At 54.3% G+C, this 15246-nt stretch overlaps 3 protein-coding genes across 3 annotated transcripts; 1 reads left to right on the top strand and 2 right to left on the bottom strand.

Moving 5' to 3' along the window:
* Positions 1–3007: 3007 nt before the first annotated feature.
* J4E87_002111 (uncharacterized protein) lies at positions 3008–6083 on the bottom strand (the record flags this gene model as incomplete). Its single annotated transcript, XM_049373750.1, has 5 exons — positions 3008–3091; positions 3140–4899; positions 5015–5227; positions 5290–5620; positions 5679–6083. The coding sequence occupies 5 exons, from the start codon at positions 6081–6083 to the stop codon at positions 3008–3010; spliced, it is 2793 nt and encodes a 930-aa protein (XP_049237120.1).
* Positions 6084–7421: 1338 nt separating this feature from the next.
* On the bottom strand, positions 7422–9291 carry J4E87_002110 (uncharacterized protein; the record flags this gene model as incomplete). Its single annotated transcript, XM_049373749.1, has 7 exons — positions 7422–7509; positions 7559–7633; positions 7693–7850; positions 7901–8338; positions 8385–8894; positions 8969–8997; positions 9063–9291. The coding sequence occupies 7 exons, from the start codon at positions 9289–9291 to the stop codon at positions 7422–7424; spliced, it is 1527 nt and encodes a 508-aa protein (XP_049237119.1).
* Positions 9292–10504: 1213 nt separating this feature from the next.
* Positions 10505–11130, top strand: J4E87_002109 (uncharacterized protein; the record flags this gene model as incomplete). The annotated part of the gene is made up of 2 exons (XM_049373748.1): positions 10505–10647; positions 10707–11130. The coding sequence occupies 2 exons, from the start codon at positions 10505–10507 to the stop codon at positions 11128–11130; spliced, it is 567 nt and encodes a 188-aa protein (XP_049237118.1).
* Between the last annotated feature and the right edge of the window lie 4116 nt (positions 11131–15246).

Raw genomic sequence — 15246 nt, 5'->3', positions numbered from 1 at the left:
AGTGAAATGTGGTTTCAACTTCCACGAGTCCATGATCCCGTCGTCCTTGTTTTCATCGTCGTTGGAGTTAATGTTGCTTCGACATAGACCAGCATACCGTCGAGCATCTTTCCAATTGGTTATCCTACTCTCAATCCCATCCTTGTCGAACCACAGCTCTATCTGCTTGGAGTAGGGAAACACTCCAAAGCTGTGAGTATGGAGTGACAGGGAAAGATCGTTTTTCGACACACGTCGTACCACAACATGTATGTTCTCTTGGTCAGGTATCTCTTCACCGATTCGCCCCGGTACTCCAACATTGGTACTCGGGCAGAGCAGTATATCGCGAGATGTACAGCCCTCGATTGTAGCACGCCAATCGGTGAAACCGCCGCGCGGGCAACATCTTTTTCGCAAATCCAGTCCGCGGGCATGAATCTTTCGTAAGTTCAGTCCGCGAGCATAATTCGTCGCGCGCATAGGAATCGACACTTGGAGTCCATGGCTAAACTTGAAAGCTTCCTCAACACTCTTGCGCGTGATTCCGAGCGCATACCACAACAGCGTCAAAAGATAAGGACAGGCCCACGCTGAAAAACGGGTGGCCGATCTGAAGAATAAGCCAAAGGTGCTCTCGCTATAATCGACTGTAAATCCCTCATGCCCTGTCACAGAGAGTAGACTGTAGATGCGATCTCGAGGATCGCGGCATTCCAGCGTGGGACCAAGCTGGTAGAAGATGAACCAGAAGGGGATTGCGGAACCGTGGCGGAAGTAGGTCCCTTTCAGTAGCATCTGAATCCTCCTCAACCGTGGATCATCCTGACAGTAATGCAATAGCTCTTCCAAAGCGCGCGTTTGTGCACCCCTGCTACAAACGAAGATCCGTTGCGGACTCCGTACCGATAATAGCTCATGTACAGTCCAGGCGCGGTTCCAGTAAGGGTGATTTGCCAAATCAGTCGTACAGATATCGAAAAGATCATTCCTGTCCTTGAAGCACCCGTTATTGGAGCGAACAGCTGATGCCGTGTCCAGCGCAACCCATACGTCACCGTACCTTCTCAAACCAGTCGGCCCAACACCCAGGAGGCCTTTCCTCTTCACATAACGAGTCTTCTCCGAGACGGCAATTGCACGCTCCATCTGCAAAAAAAGGTCTCGGATACGATTCTCTTTGCCATCACCAAGCCACACGAGAACCTCTTTGGCGTTCTTGTAGATATCTCCCATGCGCTGTACCTGCAGACTCTTCTCGACATCATCGCTTTGATTGATACAAAGCGCGTCGATCCAAAAGTACTCACCGAAACTGCCATGGCTCGCAAGTTCCAGGAAGTCATAAAGATCTTTTCCGACTTGCATTTCTTGGTTATTTATCCTAGTTGGACAGGGCCCCTCTTGGTAATTTACCCAAATTGGGTAGGTTTCAGATTGGTCTCCCCACGTATACGAAAGGCATCTGTATGCTGTACCCTCTGTGTCTTCCCACAGCTGAACGAGGACCTGACCAAAGGCGTCCGGCGCTATCACTCTGAGCAAGCGCACTGAATTTGGATTGACCAACGGTTCATACACAAATTGGGTTCGACCAGTTGGATACATCGCTTCGCTGTCCGTTGTTGTAATCTGAAGGAAGAGCAGTGACAGTCTAGCGACTCGGTCTTGAACTTGGGCCCAGAAGTTGGAAATGAGCTGATGAAGGCGTGGGAGGGTAGGTGCTCTACCACAGTACGGTCTTGAATCAAAACTCCCACTAGATTCAATTAGAGAATACGACCTAGGAAGTATCTCTTGTTTGTTGATCTTTCAGCAAATGGGCTCTTATCGTAACGTAGCGTTGTTGCAAGATGCGGGAGAAGCTGTCTAGTTCTCGACTTTCGCAGGTGAGCCAGAGGCGGTAACAACCAGGATGCAAAGAGTCGAGCGCGCCTTCGACTTGGAGCTGGAATTGGGTTGGATCACGCAGGTCATGGAAAATGCGCTTCCACACGCGGGACAATTGCGATACCGTCGACGTGGTTCGCTAAGTGCGGTCTGTGATACCCAGGCTGCGGGAAGAGGCTCGCACGATGCAAGAACAGAAAGACAATCGGAAAGATCACATGGGCACTGGAAGAGATAGCTCAGGGTGAAAGAGAAAGATCGGGCTATGAAGAGTTGCGGCCGTTGTTGTAGTAGGAGCGATAGGCGTCCAACCGTGCGCTGCTTGCCTGAAGTCAGCCACTTATCACGTTTGCCGCCTGTGATTCGTCCATCCTTGGATCGCTTGTAGCCCGCCGCTGGGTGATGCTTCAACTCATGAGATTCTTGGTACATAGACGTTGGTGGCGCCGGCGGTCCCACGAATTATAGCATCATCCGGTACCGGCCTCGGCAACTCTCGCATCAAGCATTTATTATCACAGAAAAACATCCAACAATCGATCAAAAAGCGGCTCGTATTGATATAGCCAGTTCCACTTACTCTCAATACTACGCATACCTTTTCCGCCATGTAGTCGCCATTCTCACCCACCCCCGCCTGCAACAAAGGAAGATGATAACGTAACCGTGTGGTAGTTTGCCCCGCTATATAAAAGTAACGCCAAAATAGGGATATGAGGTATCGTGCAACGAAGCCAGAACAAAAATAAGAGAGATAGACGACAGGTAGCAGATGAGTGTGCAATCATAATGTTTGAAACAGCAAACAAAAGCAATGTCGTTATAAAAAATGCAGTCCGCTCCGGGATAAAATGGGTATATGTGGTGTAGATAGTTCCGAGATGCGATGTGGTGTAGATGCGACACGTTGTAGATGGTGTGGATGATGTGGGTGTGGGTGTACTCAGATGCGCACGAAGTTGGTGGTGCTCGCGGCGGCTTGGTAGTTCTGTGTTGGTGGTAGGGAGGGCAACGAGGGCAGGGATAGACGCCCGGCTGTAGTCAAAGACCTGCACTTAGCTTATCTGATCTCAACATGAAAGATGAAGATAAGAAAAGCTGCGCGCTAGGGATGGGTGGGTAAGTAAGAAGAGAAGCACTAACGCTCTCGGAACCATCTTGCGATCCTGCTCTTCTCGTCGGCTCTGCCCGCCTCGAGATGGGTGCTGCGCTCGTAGAGTTCCTAGATGATGTCAGTATACTGGAAACACCAACAGTGGAGAGGACTTACTTCGTCGTCTTTGTTGATCTTGATGTCCAAGATCAGATTCCGAATCTCTTCGCACCGCTGCCAGTTCGGGTAGGGGGTACCCTGCGCGCGTTGTACTCCGACGATGACTTCGCCCATGATCTCAAACTTCCGCCAGTTTATCCGCTCCTTGCCGACGACGCCGCCTGGCGGTGGCTCTCGGCTGTCGCGTTTCCCTACAACGCTTTCCAAGACGCTGACGCCTGGGTGGGGTGCGAACGCGGAGTCTGTCTTCTTCTTGTCCCCGACGAAGGTTGAGTTGCCTTCCGAAGCCGATACGAGGTCGCGGCGGTGTAGTGGGATATATGGTATGCGCTCGCCGGAACTGTTCTCCCACGCCAGTCGGTATGCGGAGTGCGACTTGGTCTGACCCATGAGGATGTCGAGCTTCCAAAAGTCTTGGTTGGTGGCTTGAGGGACCAGCTCGCGAGTCGCTACCAGTCGTCCGATCGCGGTGCCGTTGATGCCTGCCATGACGGCACCCAGCATATTGTAGTTGTTGAGTTTCCGAAGCTGTCGTGCGATCTTCATCCACTTTTCCATCATGAGCGCCCTGTGCTTGGGCTTGTCGCGTAAGAGGATATAGTTCGTGACGAGGTAGGCGACGTGGTTGAAGTGCTCGGTCATACGTGTCACGTTCTCGAGGTTCTTGCATCGCTTCTTCTCTTCGGCATTCAAGCTGACGTGACGTACAAGATCGCGTGGTCGTACCGAGGAGAACATGATCCAGTCTATCCGGGTGAGTTCCTTTGCGATGGCTTCGTCCGATTCGCCCATAAGCTGGTGCCACTGAATCTTGGACATGGGCTTGATTGGGTTGGGTTCCAGTTGTCGGGCGAGTCGCTCGTTCTTCTCGACTTGGGTAAGCAGGATCTGCGATGAGCCCATGGAGCCGTTGGTGGATGAAGCGCCACCGGTTACGCTACTGCGGGCAACCGAATTCCGTGCCGAACTGCTCATGGACATGTGGCCGAGTGCTCTTGAGAACTCGTCCTCGTCGGAGTCTTCGTCCAGGACGTTGTTGTGGAATGTCGGTATGTTCTCGTTCTGGGCTCGTTGGCGGTCGCTGCATGCCCAGTCGGTGTCGTCGTCCTCGGTGACCATTTCAAGATCGCGAATAATCTCCGTTGCGGCGACGGAGAACTCCCGGTTCAAGGCCAACGACGATGCAAACCTTCGAATGAGTCGGCGTGTGGTTGGGTAGGCGAAGTCACCGGGGTAGTAGGCCACCCAGTGTTGCAATATTGACAGGTAACGGAGCTGGGCAATGATGCGGATCATGGGCAGTTCCTTTTCCTTGTTCTGCGACTCGAAACGCTTGATGATGGCTTCTAGTAGTTGGCCCGGGGTTGCGAATCTCCGATACAGGGCCAGGAACACGGAGACGAACTTGGAGTCGTTCTTGGACATGGGCTGGGCGAGCAGTCGGTCGACCAGCTGCTCGAAGGTGTAGCCATTCTCATCCGACGGCTTCACCGACATGATGCTTTGGCCGGCGTCCGAGTCGTTGTCATCAGACTCCTGGGAATCATAGCCGGGGGACTCTTCAGCGTTGAAAAAAGTTTTGTTGGTGTCGCTGGGCTTATAACGGTGGCCCTTGACCTCGCTTGAACCCCGTTGAAACCTCATGGAGATCTCCGAGCTAGCCCGCTCGTGCTTGCGGCTCCAAAGGTCCTTTTGGGTGATTGATTTTACGGCGGAAGAGTTGGCCCGGCGCCGCGCCATGGAAGCCTGGGACCTGGCTGCAGGGGGTCAATGACTTGCACCCTGGAATGGGCATTGGGGGGCATTGGGGGCACTGAGGGGGCATTGGGTATGGGCAATTGGGCGTGTAACAAAAGGAAATGAGCCACTTACGGCGCTTGGCGGCTATGGCCGCGCGAGTGATGACGGACAGGCATCCTCGGTGCGTCTCCGGGGACGACTCGGAGGTCTGAAACACGCTCACGTCTCCAATGAAGGACTTTGCTTTCTGCTCCACAACGGCCGGATCGACCTCGCGGTGGGCGGGGTGCTGATCGCACTTGCAGGCGACGAGGATAAAGGGCAGGTGAGCCTTGGACAGTGTGCCTGGACTCAGTCAGCATGTCGCGTACGAGGCGCGTCGGCTGACGCGATGGCGGGGTACGCACTCAGCATCTCCGGGACCTTGCCCAGGCTCTCGTGGTTTGTGACGTCGTAGAGCGTGACGGCAGCGTCCATACGCGGCGTCGCAAAGTCGTGTATCGTCTCGGGCCACTTGATGATGCTGCGGTCGCCGACGTGCACGTCGTTGAAGGTCATCTCGAGGAAGCGCACGACGTAGGGGGTGCCGTCGATGGTCATGCGGCGCGAGCACGACGTCGTCGTGGCCGTGTCGGGCAGGCCCAGGGCGCGGCGGATGAAGGTGCTCTTGCCCGAAGTCCGCGCGCCGATGACGGCGATGTTGAGGTCCTGCATGGTTGATGCCGAGTCGCTGGTCGACTGCAAGTATGTAAGTTACTACTATCCACGGGTACCCCCCAACACATCGTCTACTCACGCTCGAAGGCTCCGAGGCGGCATCCAGGGCCTGGCGGTCCTTGTGGTGGGTGGGCGAGAGGGGCCCCTCGGTGTCGGACGACGACTCGGCGCTGCTGTCGCCCTCCTCGTGCTGGGTGGAGAGGGTGGTGGCCTGGGGGAAGTGGTAGCGCTGGAAGAAGGCATCGTCGGCAATCTCGTCGGCCTCGCTGGCCTCGTCGGTGCGGTCGAGCTCGCTGCCAGCGTCGGTGTCGCTCTTGGGCACGTTGGGAGCGGAATATGCGCGCGTCTTGATGCCGGGCCGCTGGGCTGAGGTGCCCGCGCTGCTCTCTCTGCGCGGCGGCTGGGCGGCCTGTGCCATCTTGCCCTTGTCTGTCGGCTTCGAGGGCGGCGCGTGGACAGCCCGGCTGCCTCCCGTGGCGGGCATGGTGAGGGCGTGAGGGCGCTCACAGCGAGGGCGGGCCCAGGTCAAGGCGTGTGCGACGGCTGGCGGACCCCAGGCGCAATGGGGACATTGGAGACCACACCGGTGTAAGGACAGGCAAAGGGCGAGCGTAGAGGTAGGGCGGGTGCTGCTGGGAGGCGGTAGGCGGTTGTGATGCTACGTCGTCTGTACTGGTATGCAGTATTTCAGCGGGGAGAAGTCGAGTTCATGGCAGCCAACGGGGTCTAGCTCGCCTGCACCAGACGATGCGCCCGCGTCGCTAACCAGCTAGCCTGCATCCCACTCTCTCCACACGACGCCTGAGACGCCTGAATCGCTGCATCCAAACCCCTTGGCTGATCGCATGCCCTTTCAGATGTCCACCCTCAGTTGTCCCCTCGCAACTATCCACGACCTGGCTAGCTGCCCGGCCTCTGCGGCCCGCCTGTCACCCTTCATCTCGTCTCGCTCCGCCGCACATGCTTGGACACCTGCCCGCCAATCATCGGCCCTTCTGCCAACCCGTTTGCCCTTCCGATTGGCACACATCGCCAACCTTATCGTCTCATACAACCTGGGAAGCTCCAACTCTCGACTCCATCGGCTCCAAATCTTCCGCCGCCCTTAGCTCCTGCTCTCCAAACTCTCGTCGCTGCTGCTGATCGACATGATCGCCAGCTACCTTCGTGTTCTGCTGTCCGCTCCCCCACATCCCCTTCAAGCACGTCCAAAAGTCATATCACTAAATTACCTGGTGCTTAAGATATTGCTAACCTTCGCCCTTATACTAATCCAGACTACAGCGCGTCTATTCAATTTCTTCCTTGCTCAAACGGGGCGGGGTCTTCACTTCTCCCCCCAGCTCAGCGCTGTGGTTGGACGAGGCGGCGAACCACAGTGCTCCGCGCTTGTACCAAACGCGCATGTAGCTGACGCCGCAATAGAACCCGCAGCTAATGCAATGTCGTGCACCCAGAGCCCTCGTCACATCCTTCAACACCCTGTCGGATGCAACCCTTCACCACTTTGGAACCGCCTGCAGAAACATGCCTCTCAGCAATACATCACATGCGCCGATTAGAGGCACAGCGACAAGTCACAATGCCCTTTTCAGCTTGACAAACTTCTTTCAGAAAGCCCTGTCCCCCTTTGCACCTCGGCTCCCACTAGCTCATACTATATTGATCTGCGCCCAGGTGCCATATCTCCGACTGATCGGCGCTCAATTACACGTGTGCAAGTCCAGAGCACGATCAACGGTCGGCTGATCCCTTTGTCGTCTTCGCACAATCTATGAAATGACTCGACGACCCCAACAGCTCCATGTCCGACACAACATTATCACGCACTTACAGGTCGCATATGTGCCTGCAAATGGTCTTCATGGTAGAAGGGCAAGAACACATCCCGCCACACCAGCTGCTCAGGCCTGATCGTCATTAGTTTAGCATACGAGCAAGAAACTTCAGTCGACTTACAGTTTCCCCTTGGGCTCCAGGTCAAATTTGCGGAAGACGTGGCCGAAGCCGAGGCGCAACTCCGCCCAAGCCAGGCTGCAAAAAGTTACCACATTAGCTTCGGATCTCACTTGAAGTTACCGAGATCGACTTACTTGATTCCCAGGCACATACGTGGGCCGCGCGAGAAGGCGACGAGCCACTTGTCCAAGTCCGCAGATTCATCGAGCCAGCGCTCGGGAACGAACTCATCTGGCTTTGGGAAGATATCGGTGTTGAAGTGGACGAATGTGCTCCCACACGATACAATGGTCTAGCACGCAATCAGCACGCGTCTTAGCCTAGAGCAAAATGCAGACATACTTGCGGCGGCACCTCGACTCCCGCTATCGTTGCACCGGCTGCGGGAACGATGCGCAAAAGGCCCGCGGTAACTCCCGATGAGAGCCTGAGCGACTCCTTGGTGACCGCCGTCAGATACGGTACCCTTTCGAGATCGCGGACCGTGGGCTCGTTTCCGACGAGAGATGGCCATGCCGCGGATAGTTCCGACTTGAGCTTTTGCATCTTGTCAGGATGCTTGAGCAGGTGAAAAGCGCCGACCATGAGGGTATTGCCGACGGTGTCTGTGCCACCAAACATGAGCGCTTGGGCCTCTTCATACAGGCTCTCAGCCGATGGAATCTGCTTGTCGCGATGCGCTTCCGGGTCCATTAGCCGATGGTAGATGGTCATGTTGTGAGGGAGAAGTTTGAGCTTCTCTGGGTCGTCAGTGAGCTCATTGATCTGCTGCGAGAGTAGCTTCAACAAGTCAGTAGACCGCTGCCCCAACGAGCAAAGAACATACCTGGTTTAGATCGATCATGCCCGCTGTCAACGGGCTAAGCTTCTTGGACAGATTAGGCGGACATTTGAGTATGAAGTTCTTGAACAAATCAGAATACTTGAAGTACATAGCAACAGGGGTCGCCGCATCAAGAGCCACGACGATAGGCGCCTTGAAGTCAGGCTCATCCACCGCGTGGATGGATTTGCCAAAGCAAAAGGTCGTAATGACATCTATACTCATGCAGCGGAATGCGTAAAACAGATCAACACTTGCGGAAGCCTTGCTCTGCCGCTCGAAGGCTGCACAGAGAGCCTTGGTCTTTTCAATCAACAGACCCTCGGAGCTCTCGATGGCAGCCGGCGAGAAGGAGCGATTGAGCACATCCTTGCGGTTCTTGGCCTCGGCATACGTGAGATAGCCGAAGCTAGATCTGTCCTCGTTAAAGCTCTTGTAGAGCGTCGCTTCCTTGTCCCAGCGATTCTTGTTGTTGTAGATGTCGTGGTAGGCTTGGGGGTTGGCAAAGTGGAGCTAGGCCATGATGGTTAGCGACACGTGGTGGCACAAGAGTGGGGTTCACTGCATTCTCGCGATGCTTCACACACCTCGTTGGGTCCAATACGAACAACGTCGCCTATCGTCGCGCACCACACGGGTCAGCGTTGCACATTTGTGTACTACGTGCCAGGTCCCTCGTACCGTATTGCGCATGCAGCTCGACCAGGAAGTGGCAAAAGGACCGGTTTGCGATGCACTCAATATACGCTTTCCAGTATGTCGTAGCGCCGGCGAGAGGCGGTCCCGGAAACTTGGCCAGCGGATGGAAGTAGACGTTGTAGGTCACTGCGTACAGCACGTAGGCCAGCAGGGCTGTCAGTCCCGCGGACAGCAGTACCGCTGCGCTGGGTAGGGACTCGACGATCGGCATTGATTGGTGGGACAGTTCGCCGGGCGGAGTGAGGATAGTAGGAGGATGAAGTTGACCTCAATGGTCGCGCGCAGTTCTCGCAGACACGAGTCGACGACGGCATCCGCCATCCCCACTTCATTAAGGACAACTCTCCATATTGCGGACGACCGCGGCCAACCGGAGCACCTGGCTGATAGCGCTGGTGTCTGGCCGGTCGACTGTCTGCATGCGTGCATGTCGCCGGCGTAGAGCCGCGGTCACACGGCTGTCGGGAGCGAAAGGCAGTAGTTCGAGCTGCTGGCCTGAACGTTGCAATCGGTACAAAAGGTCACGCTAAGTGGTGGCAGGGCGACCCTCTCGTTCGCACTGTTCCGATACCTGCAAACCCCTCGCTGCGACAATCATCCATCTTGCGCCTCATAAAACATGGCCGACATTGGAGCCCAGATCGCTCATGTAAGCCGTGTCCCCATGCGAACGATGGTCGCGTTGCTAACACCAGCGTCCAGGACTCGGACGAAACCGACTCGGCATTTGGCGACGATTCGGCATCGTAAGTTTCCCAGGATGACGAACCCGCCAACCAGCCGCCTTCTGACACGGACCGAAGCGAGACGACGTCCCTGAAATCGGCCGTATACAACTACAAGTACCGCAACGGCCGGCGATACCATGCATACAAGGAAGGATCATACTGTGGGCTGCCCGCTCGTTCCATGCCAATGCTGTTCCTAAGTGAGCACAGGGGGGCCGAATGATGAGACTTCGGCAGACCAGCTCGATATTGTGTATGGCATGCGACCCGTTTGGCGATGGACGTGTGTTGACTGGATTGGGTAGTCACCACATCTGCCTCCTCTTACTCGATGGCGAGCTGTTCCTGGCACCTATATCAAAACAGCCCATGGTACGTTTGGAGCCAGACAAGACACCATTACTGTTGGCTTCGGGCTGACAATCGGGTACTCTAGCACGTCTTGGATCTGGGAACTGGCACCGGTATGCAAGGAACACCCTGATCGACGAACGCATAAGCTGACCAGTCAGGAATCTGGGCTATGTCAGTCTCACGTTCTCGCATGTCGACCGACAGACTGACGCGAAACCAACAGCGACTTTGCGGATAGATACCCATCGGCCGAGGTTCGTACAGATATGCGAAGAATATTCCGCGACACCATTCTAACAGAGTCAGGTACTCGGAACGGACCTCAGTCCCACCCAACCGTCCATGGTCCCGCCGAACGTCCGCTTCGAAATCGACGACTTCACCGAGCCATGGCTGTACAAGAAAGACCACTTCGACTTCATCCACATCCGATCCCTCTTCGGCTGCGTAGCCGACTGGCCCGCCTTCTACAAAGAGTGCTATGAGTACGTCTCCACACCCCACACCTCAGAAACCAGCACCCATACTAACCCCGCTCCCCAAGCCATCTCCAACCCGGCGGCTACATCGAACAGCTCGAATTCTCCGTCGTCCCCAAATCCGACGACGGCACCGTAACCCCCGGCTCCATCTACGACCGCTGGGGCAAGCTCTCGCTCGAACTCGGCGACCGCTTCGGAAAATCGCTGCGCACAGCCGACGAACAGCGCGCGGGGATAGAAGCCGCGGGCTTTATAAATGTTGTTGAACATCGCTGGAAGTTGCCGGTTGGTGGCTGGCCGGCGGATAAGCGGTTCAAGGAGCTGGGGCAGTATAACAGGATTAATTGGGAGCAGGGGATTGAGGGGTGGAGCTTGTATCTGCTTACCACGATTATGGGGTGGACGAAGCAGGAGGTTGAGGTTTATCTTGCGCATATGCGGACGGCGTTGAGGACGAGGGGGATTCATGCGTATCAGGAAGTGTAAGTTGATGGTCGTTGAGTTGGTGGTAATGGTTTGAATGGTGCTGACGTGTTGTGCAGGTCGCTGGTGTATGGACAGAAGCCGCCGCGGCCGAGGAAGGATGATGATGAATGAGATGGCATGCTCAAAAGTAACTGATGAAGAAAATCGGAACGCAATTATAACGTCGTATATGCATTTCCAACTGCGCGTGAATCTGATGAGTCTGCTTCGATCTCCAACGCTTTCACGACAACGTCGCAATGCTTCATTTGTCTAACTTGACACCCGGAAGGCAACCAATGTAGCGCATGCATGATGAGTAGTGATATAGCATCTACGGCGTCTTAAACCAGCTTGCCTACGTAAAGCGGCTTCGTCAGACCCAAGGCTACATCAAATCTTCTCTATGCTAAAGTGCAAGGAAACGCTACGACAGCCACACAGTCTAATTATACAACATCCGCGAGGTCGTGTATGCACATACACACTAGTGTCTCTCAGCCTTGCTCACCCAAGTTCTTCGCAACAGACTTTTCTTTACTGTATTCCACTTCTACAAACTCCTAACGTACAGCTTGTCAAGTTCATTCCCGCTTACTACTCAGATGCCCTGTAGCGTAAAACGCTTCCGCCCAACCTACGCATCTTCTCGAGGTCTCGCGCTATCTATCTCTCAGCCTTGCGCGCTCAGTGTGCCACACCAACAATGGCAGATGCGACCTTGCACGTAGAGCAAGCTGAACAAAATCCATCAAATAAGCAGGCCGTCTACGAAAGGCATGCTCTTCGCCCACATACGAAAATAATACGCGTCCTCGACGTGCGCCCAATTCCGCAAGATGCTACCAAAAGCACGCCAGTCGAATGCACTCTACGCATCATCAATCTCGACCTTAATCCCGCTTTCACAGCATTATCATACGTGTGGGGCAAACCAACACCTAAGCGCAGCATCATATGTGACGGCGTTGTATTCGATGTTGGCGAGAATTGTTACTCAGCCTTGTGGCACTTGAGTAAGAAGCTCGGCGGTCTGGTAATCTGGGTTGACGCGATTTGCATCGACCAAGAAGACGTGAGAAAAGAGAAGGCGTGGCAGATTCCTCTCATGGGGGACATTTACACCAAGGCTGCGCAAGTGTATGTCTGGCTGGGAGAGGGTGATGACAGCTCCAACCGCGCCATGAGATACCTGGCGGACGGCGGCCTGAAGAAATATGTCAACGTCGTGCCGGATAGACCACCGCAATATCGACCCTATCTTGCAGCGCTACGTCTTGGTCTTTCCAGGTGGAGTCTCACGTACCACCCGGAACCATTTCGGGGTAAGTGCACATCTATTTACCAAGTATATCAAACTAACACTTGAAGGGAACAATTCGCCTCTATTAGCTAAGTTCACTCGCAGGGTGCAATACGTCTCAGGGGCAGATCTCGTCTACCTTTTCGACCGGCCGTGGAAGGATCGGCTGTGGACTTACCAAGAGATCCTGCTGGCTTCATACCCAGTGATTGTGTGTGGAACCGAACACGTCCAGTGGTCCGATTTCGAGTGGACATTTTTGTTTCTACGATCTTCGTTCAGACACTTTCCCAGGGCAGCCATCGCATGGGAGGCAATCGTCTTTGACAGGGGGCAACTGCAATCATTTAATCGACCGATGGAACGTAGCGTGCTCCACACTCTCCAAGAGCATGAAACCATCGTTAGGAAAATCATCTTGACACGCCGATGGCTGTTGAGTACAGCGACTGGTTTGCTCTTGGCATACACAATGACAACTCTGTTGGTCGGTGTTGTGTCTGTCTGCTCTCGAAAGTATCCTGAGTGGAGAGTACATTTTGTACTTGCGCGTAGGACTGAGAATGCGTTCATGTACATCGGCATTTTCGGGGTTTTCCTTTGTATCATATTCATCTGCTTCGAGCTGCGCCCCGAATATCAGACCTATCGGGGCGATATCAAGGAGACTGCGTCAGACGACTTGGTGGGTGCGCTGTACCAGAGAGCAGCTACCGATCCAAGAGACATGGCATACGGTATCTGGGCCATCTTAGGCAAGCGTGGAGTGATTGACCTTTCGGCGCAGATATATGACGTCGCAAAGGAGGCACAGATACCCTTACTCTACCGACAACTCACCATTCATCTATTTCAGACGACTGGTAACCTAAGGTTCCTGCACATCGCTGCTGCGCGACGGCTACCAGGTACCCCATCGTGGATTCCAGATTGGTCTACCTTCAGTAGCAACACTTGGCGCGACGTACCAGGATATCCAGGAACCGATCTTCATGGAATAGCTGTAAGGTATCCACCAGGGTCAGAGGACAGACTCCGCATGCTCCGTGCTCGGCAGAACTTGTCAGTAGACTCTACTCAAAACATGCTCACGGTGCTTGCTAGGGACGCTGGTACCGTTCGCGGTTGTGTTTCCTTCTACCCGATAAAGGCGATAGCGTTAGAGGCAGATGAGCCTGAACTCTCGAGGTGGAATTCCCTTCGCCATCACTGGATGGGTGGATTCAGGCATCGTTCATGTCGTGTATATCGCGGGATAGAGACCGACGAACGATGTGCGCATGTGGAAAACCTACGAAGCATGCTTCAATGGGCAGACTGGGCGCAAACTATTGGCTGCAAGATCCATGCTATCTTTTATGCGCAGCCAACACTTGAGGAGCTCTTCCCAATCAGCGCCAAGGCTGCATGGCCAAGCCAAAAAGATCGAATCAACTGGGGAAAGACTCTTTCTGGGTCGAGAAGAGACAAGCTTGAAGGATGCCTTACTCTCTGGATGGATGGCACCAAGACTCCAAGGTGGTTCCAAAAGTTCATGGCAACTCAAAACTGTTTGTCTACCTTCATCGCTGAGGTTGAGCGGAAGATTTGCTACGTGAGCAGCTCGGTCAATCCTGGAACGTTCTGCCTCTTGGCCTGTTCAGACAAGACAAAGGTTGACGATCGAGCCTTGCTGGTGTGTGGGTTACCGGGTTGGATCATCGTGCGCAAGCGCGAAGAGTCGGATAATGCGATCGAGATTATCAGTCCTCAAATCCTTCAAGGTATAGCTGCGATTGGCAAATCTAGGAGCTTGACCAATAGAGACGACGCTGCGCTCGATGACCTTTTTATCCAGTATCATATTCATTGAGGGAAAAGCGGCCTGGGGGTGATGAACACGCTGTACGTAGACTAGCTGGCATTAAGACATGAATTATAGACTCTTGGGCGTACCGTAAGATGTTTCAGTGAGTTGTGTTCTCTCGTACTACTACCGTGCACCTCGTCACCTACCTGTGTAAATCTTCGGGGTGATGGGCGTGCGGGACAGCGTGATAATCTGAACGCCTGGAATAAAGCCCCAAGTACACCATGCGAATGCGACACATGAGCTGAGAGAGGCAAGTGCAGAGCAAGATAGTGAGAAGTTGCTCTTTGCGACGTCAAAGTCGGGTCTGTGGAAAGGTGTTGGTTGGAAACAGCCGACGGCGGCCGGCAGGTGCACAACAAGGACCGCCGCTAAAATTCTCGCCGAATGACAAGATCTGGTCCGACAACATCATACATCGCTCAGAAATACACTTCTTATTCAACTCACCATCCGTGATCGCCATACCTTCATTGCGCAGGCGTTATCTTTCTTATCTCGAGGATTTGGTAATAGTGGGTCAAGACGCAACATCCGACGGAAGCAGAGTTCCGGGCGCAGAATGTGCCGACAGGCAAGACCTACCGTTGTATCGACGTAGCAGATGTGATGCAACAACTACAGAGACGGTGACAGCAGCATTTGCATGCTCCCCAGCATCGCATGACTGAGGAAGTCCTGACAAGTAATCAGCGTACGACTTGGTGGGATGCGAAAGCCAACACAGTGCGATGACATTTGCAAAGATGGCTTCGCGCTGCACAAACGAATCACGGGTGTCAAATATGGATGGACACAAGTCCAGCGAGGCTGGATATCGATGATTGCGAAGAAGAAGGCATAGGAGAAAGAGTTCATCCGCGAAGTCGAAGCATATCCAGAGTAGATGGCAAGTCTCGAGGCGGAAGGATCACAATCCCTCAGCCACTAGTACACTCCTGCAAGACAGCCCTGGGGCGATCCGACAAGACTTCCGTCGGATCTT

This window comes from Alternaria ethzedia, assembly GCF_023757985.1.
Source record: "Alternaria ethzedia strain BMP 0044 chromosome Unknown scaffold_3, whole genome shotgun sequence".
Classification (NCBI taxonomy): domain Eukaryota; kingdom Fungi; phylum Ascomycota; class Dothideomycetes; order Pleosporales; family Pleosporaceae; genus Alternaria; species Alternaria ethzedia.
This window is presented reverse-complemented; position numbering and strand designations above follow the sequence as displayed.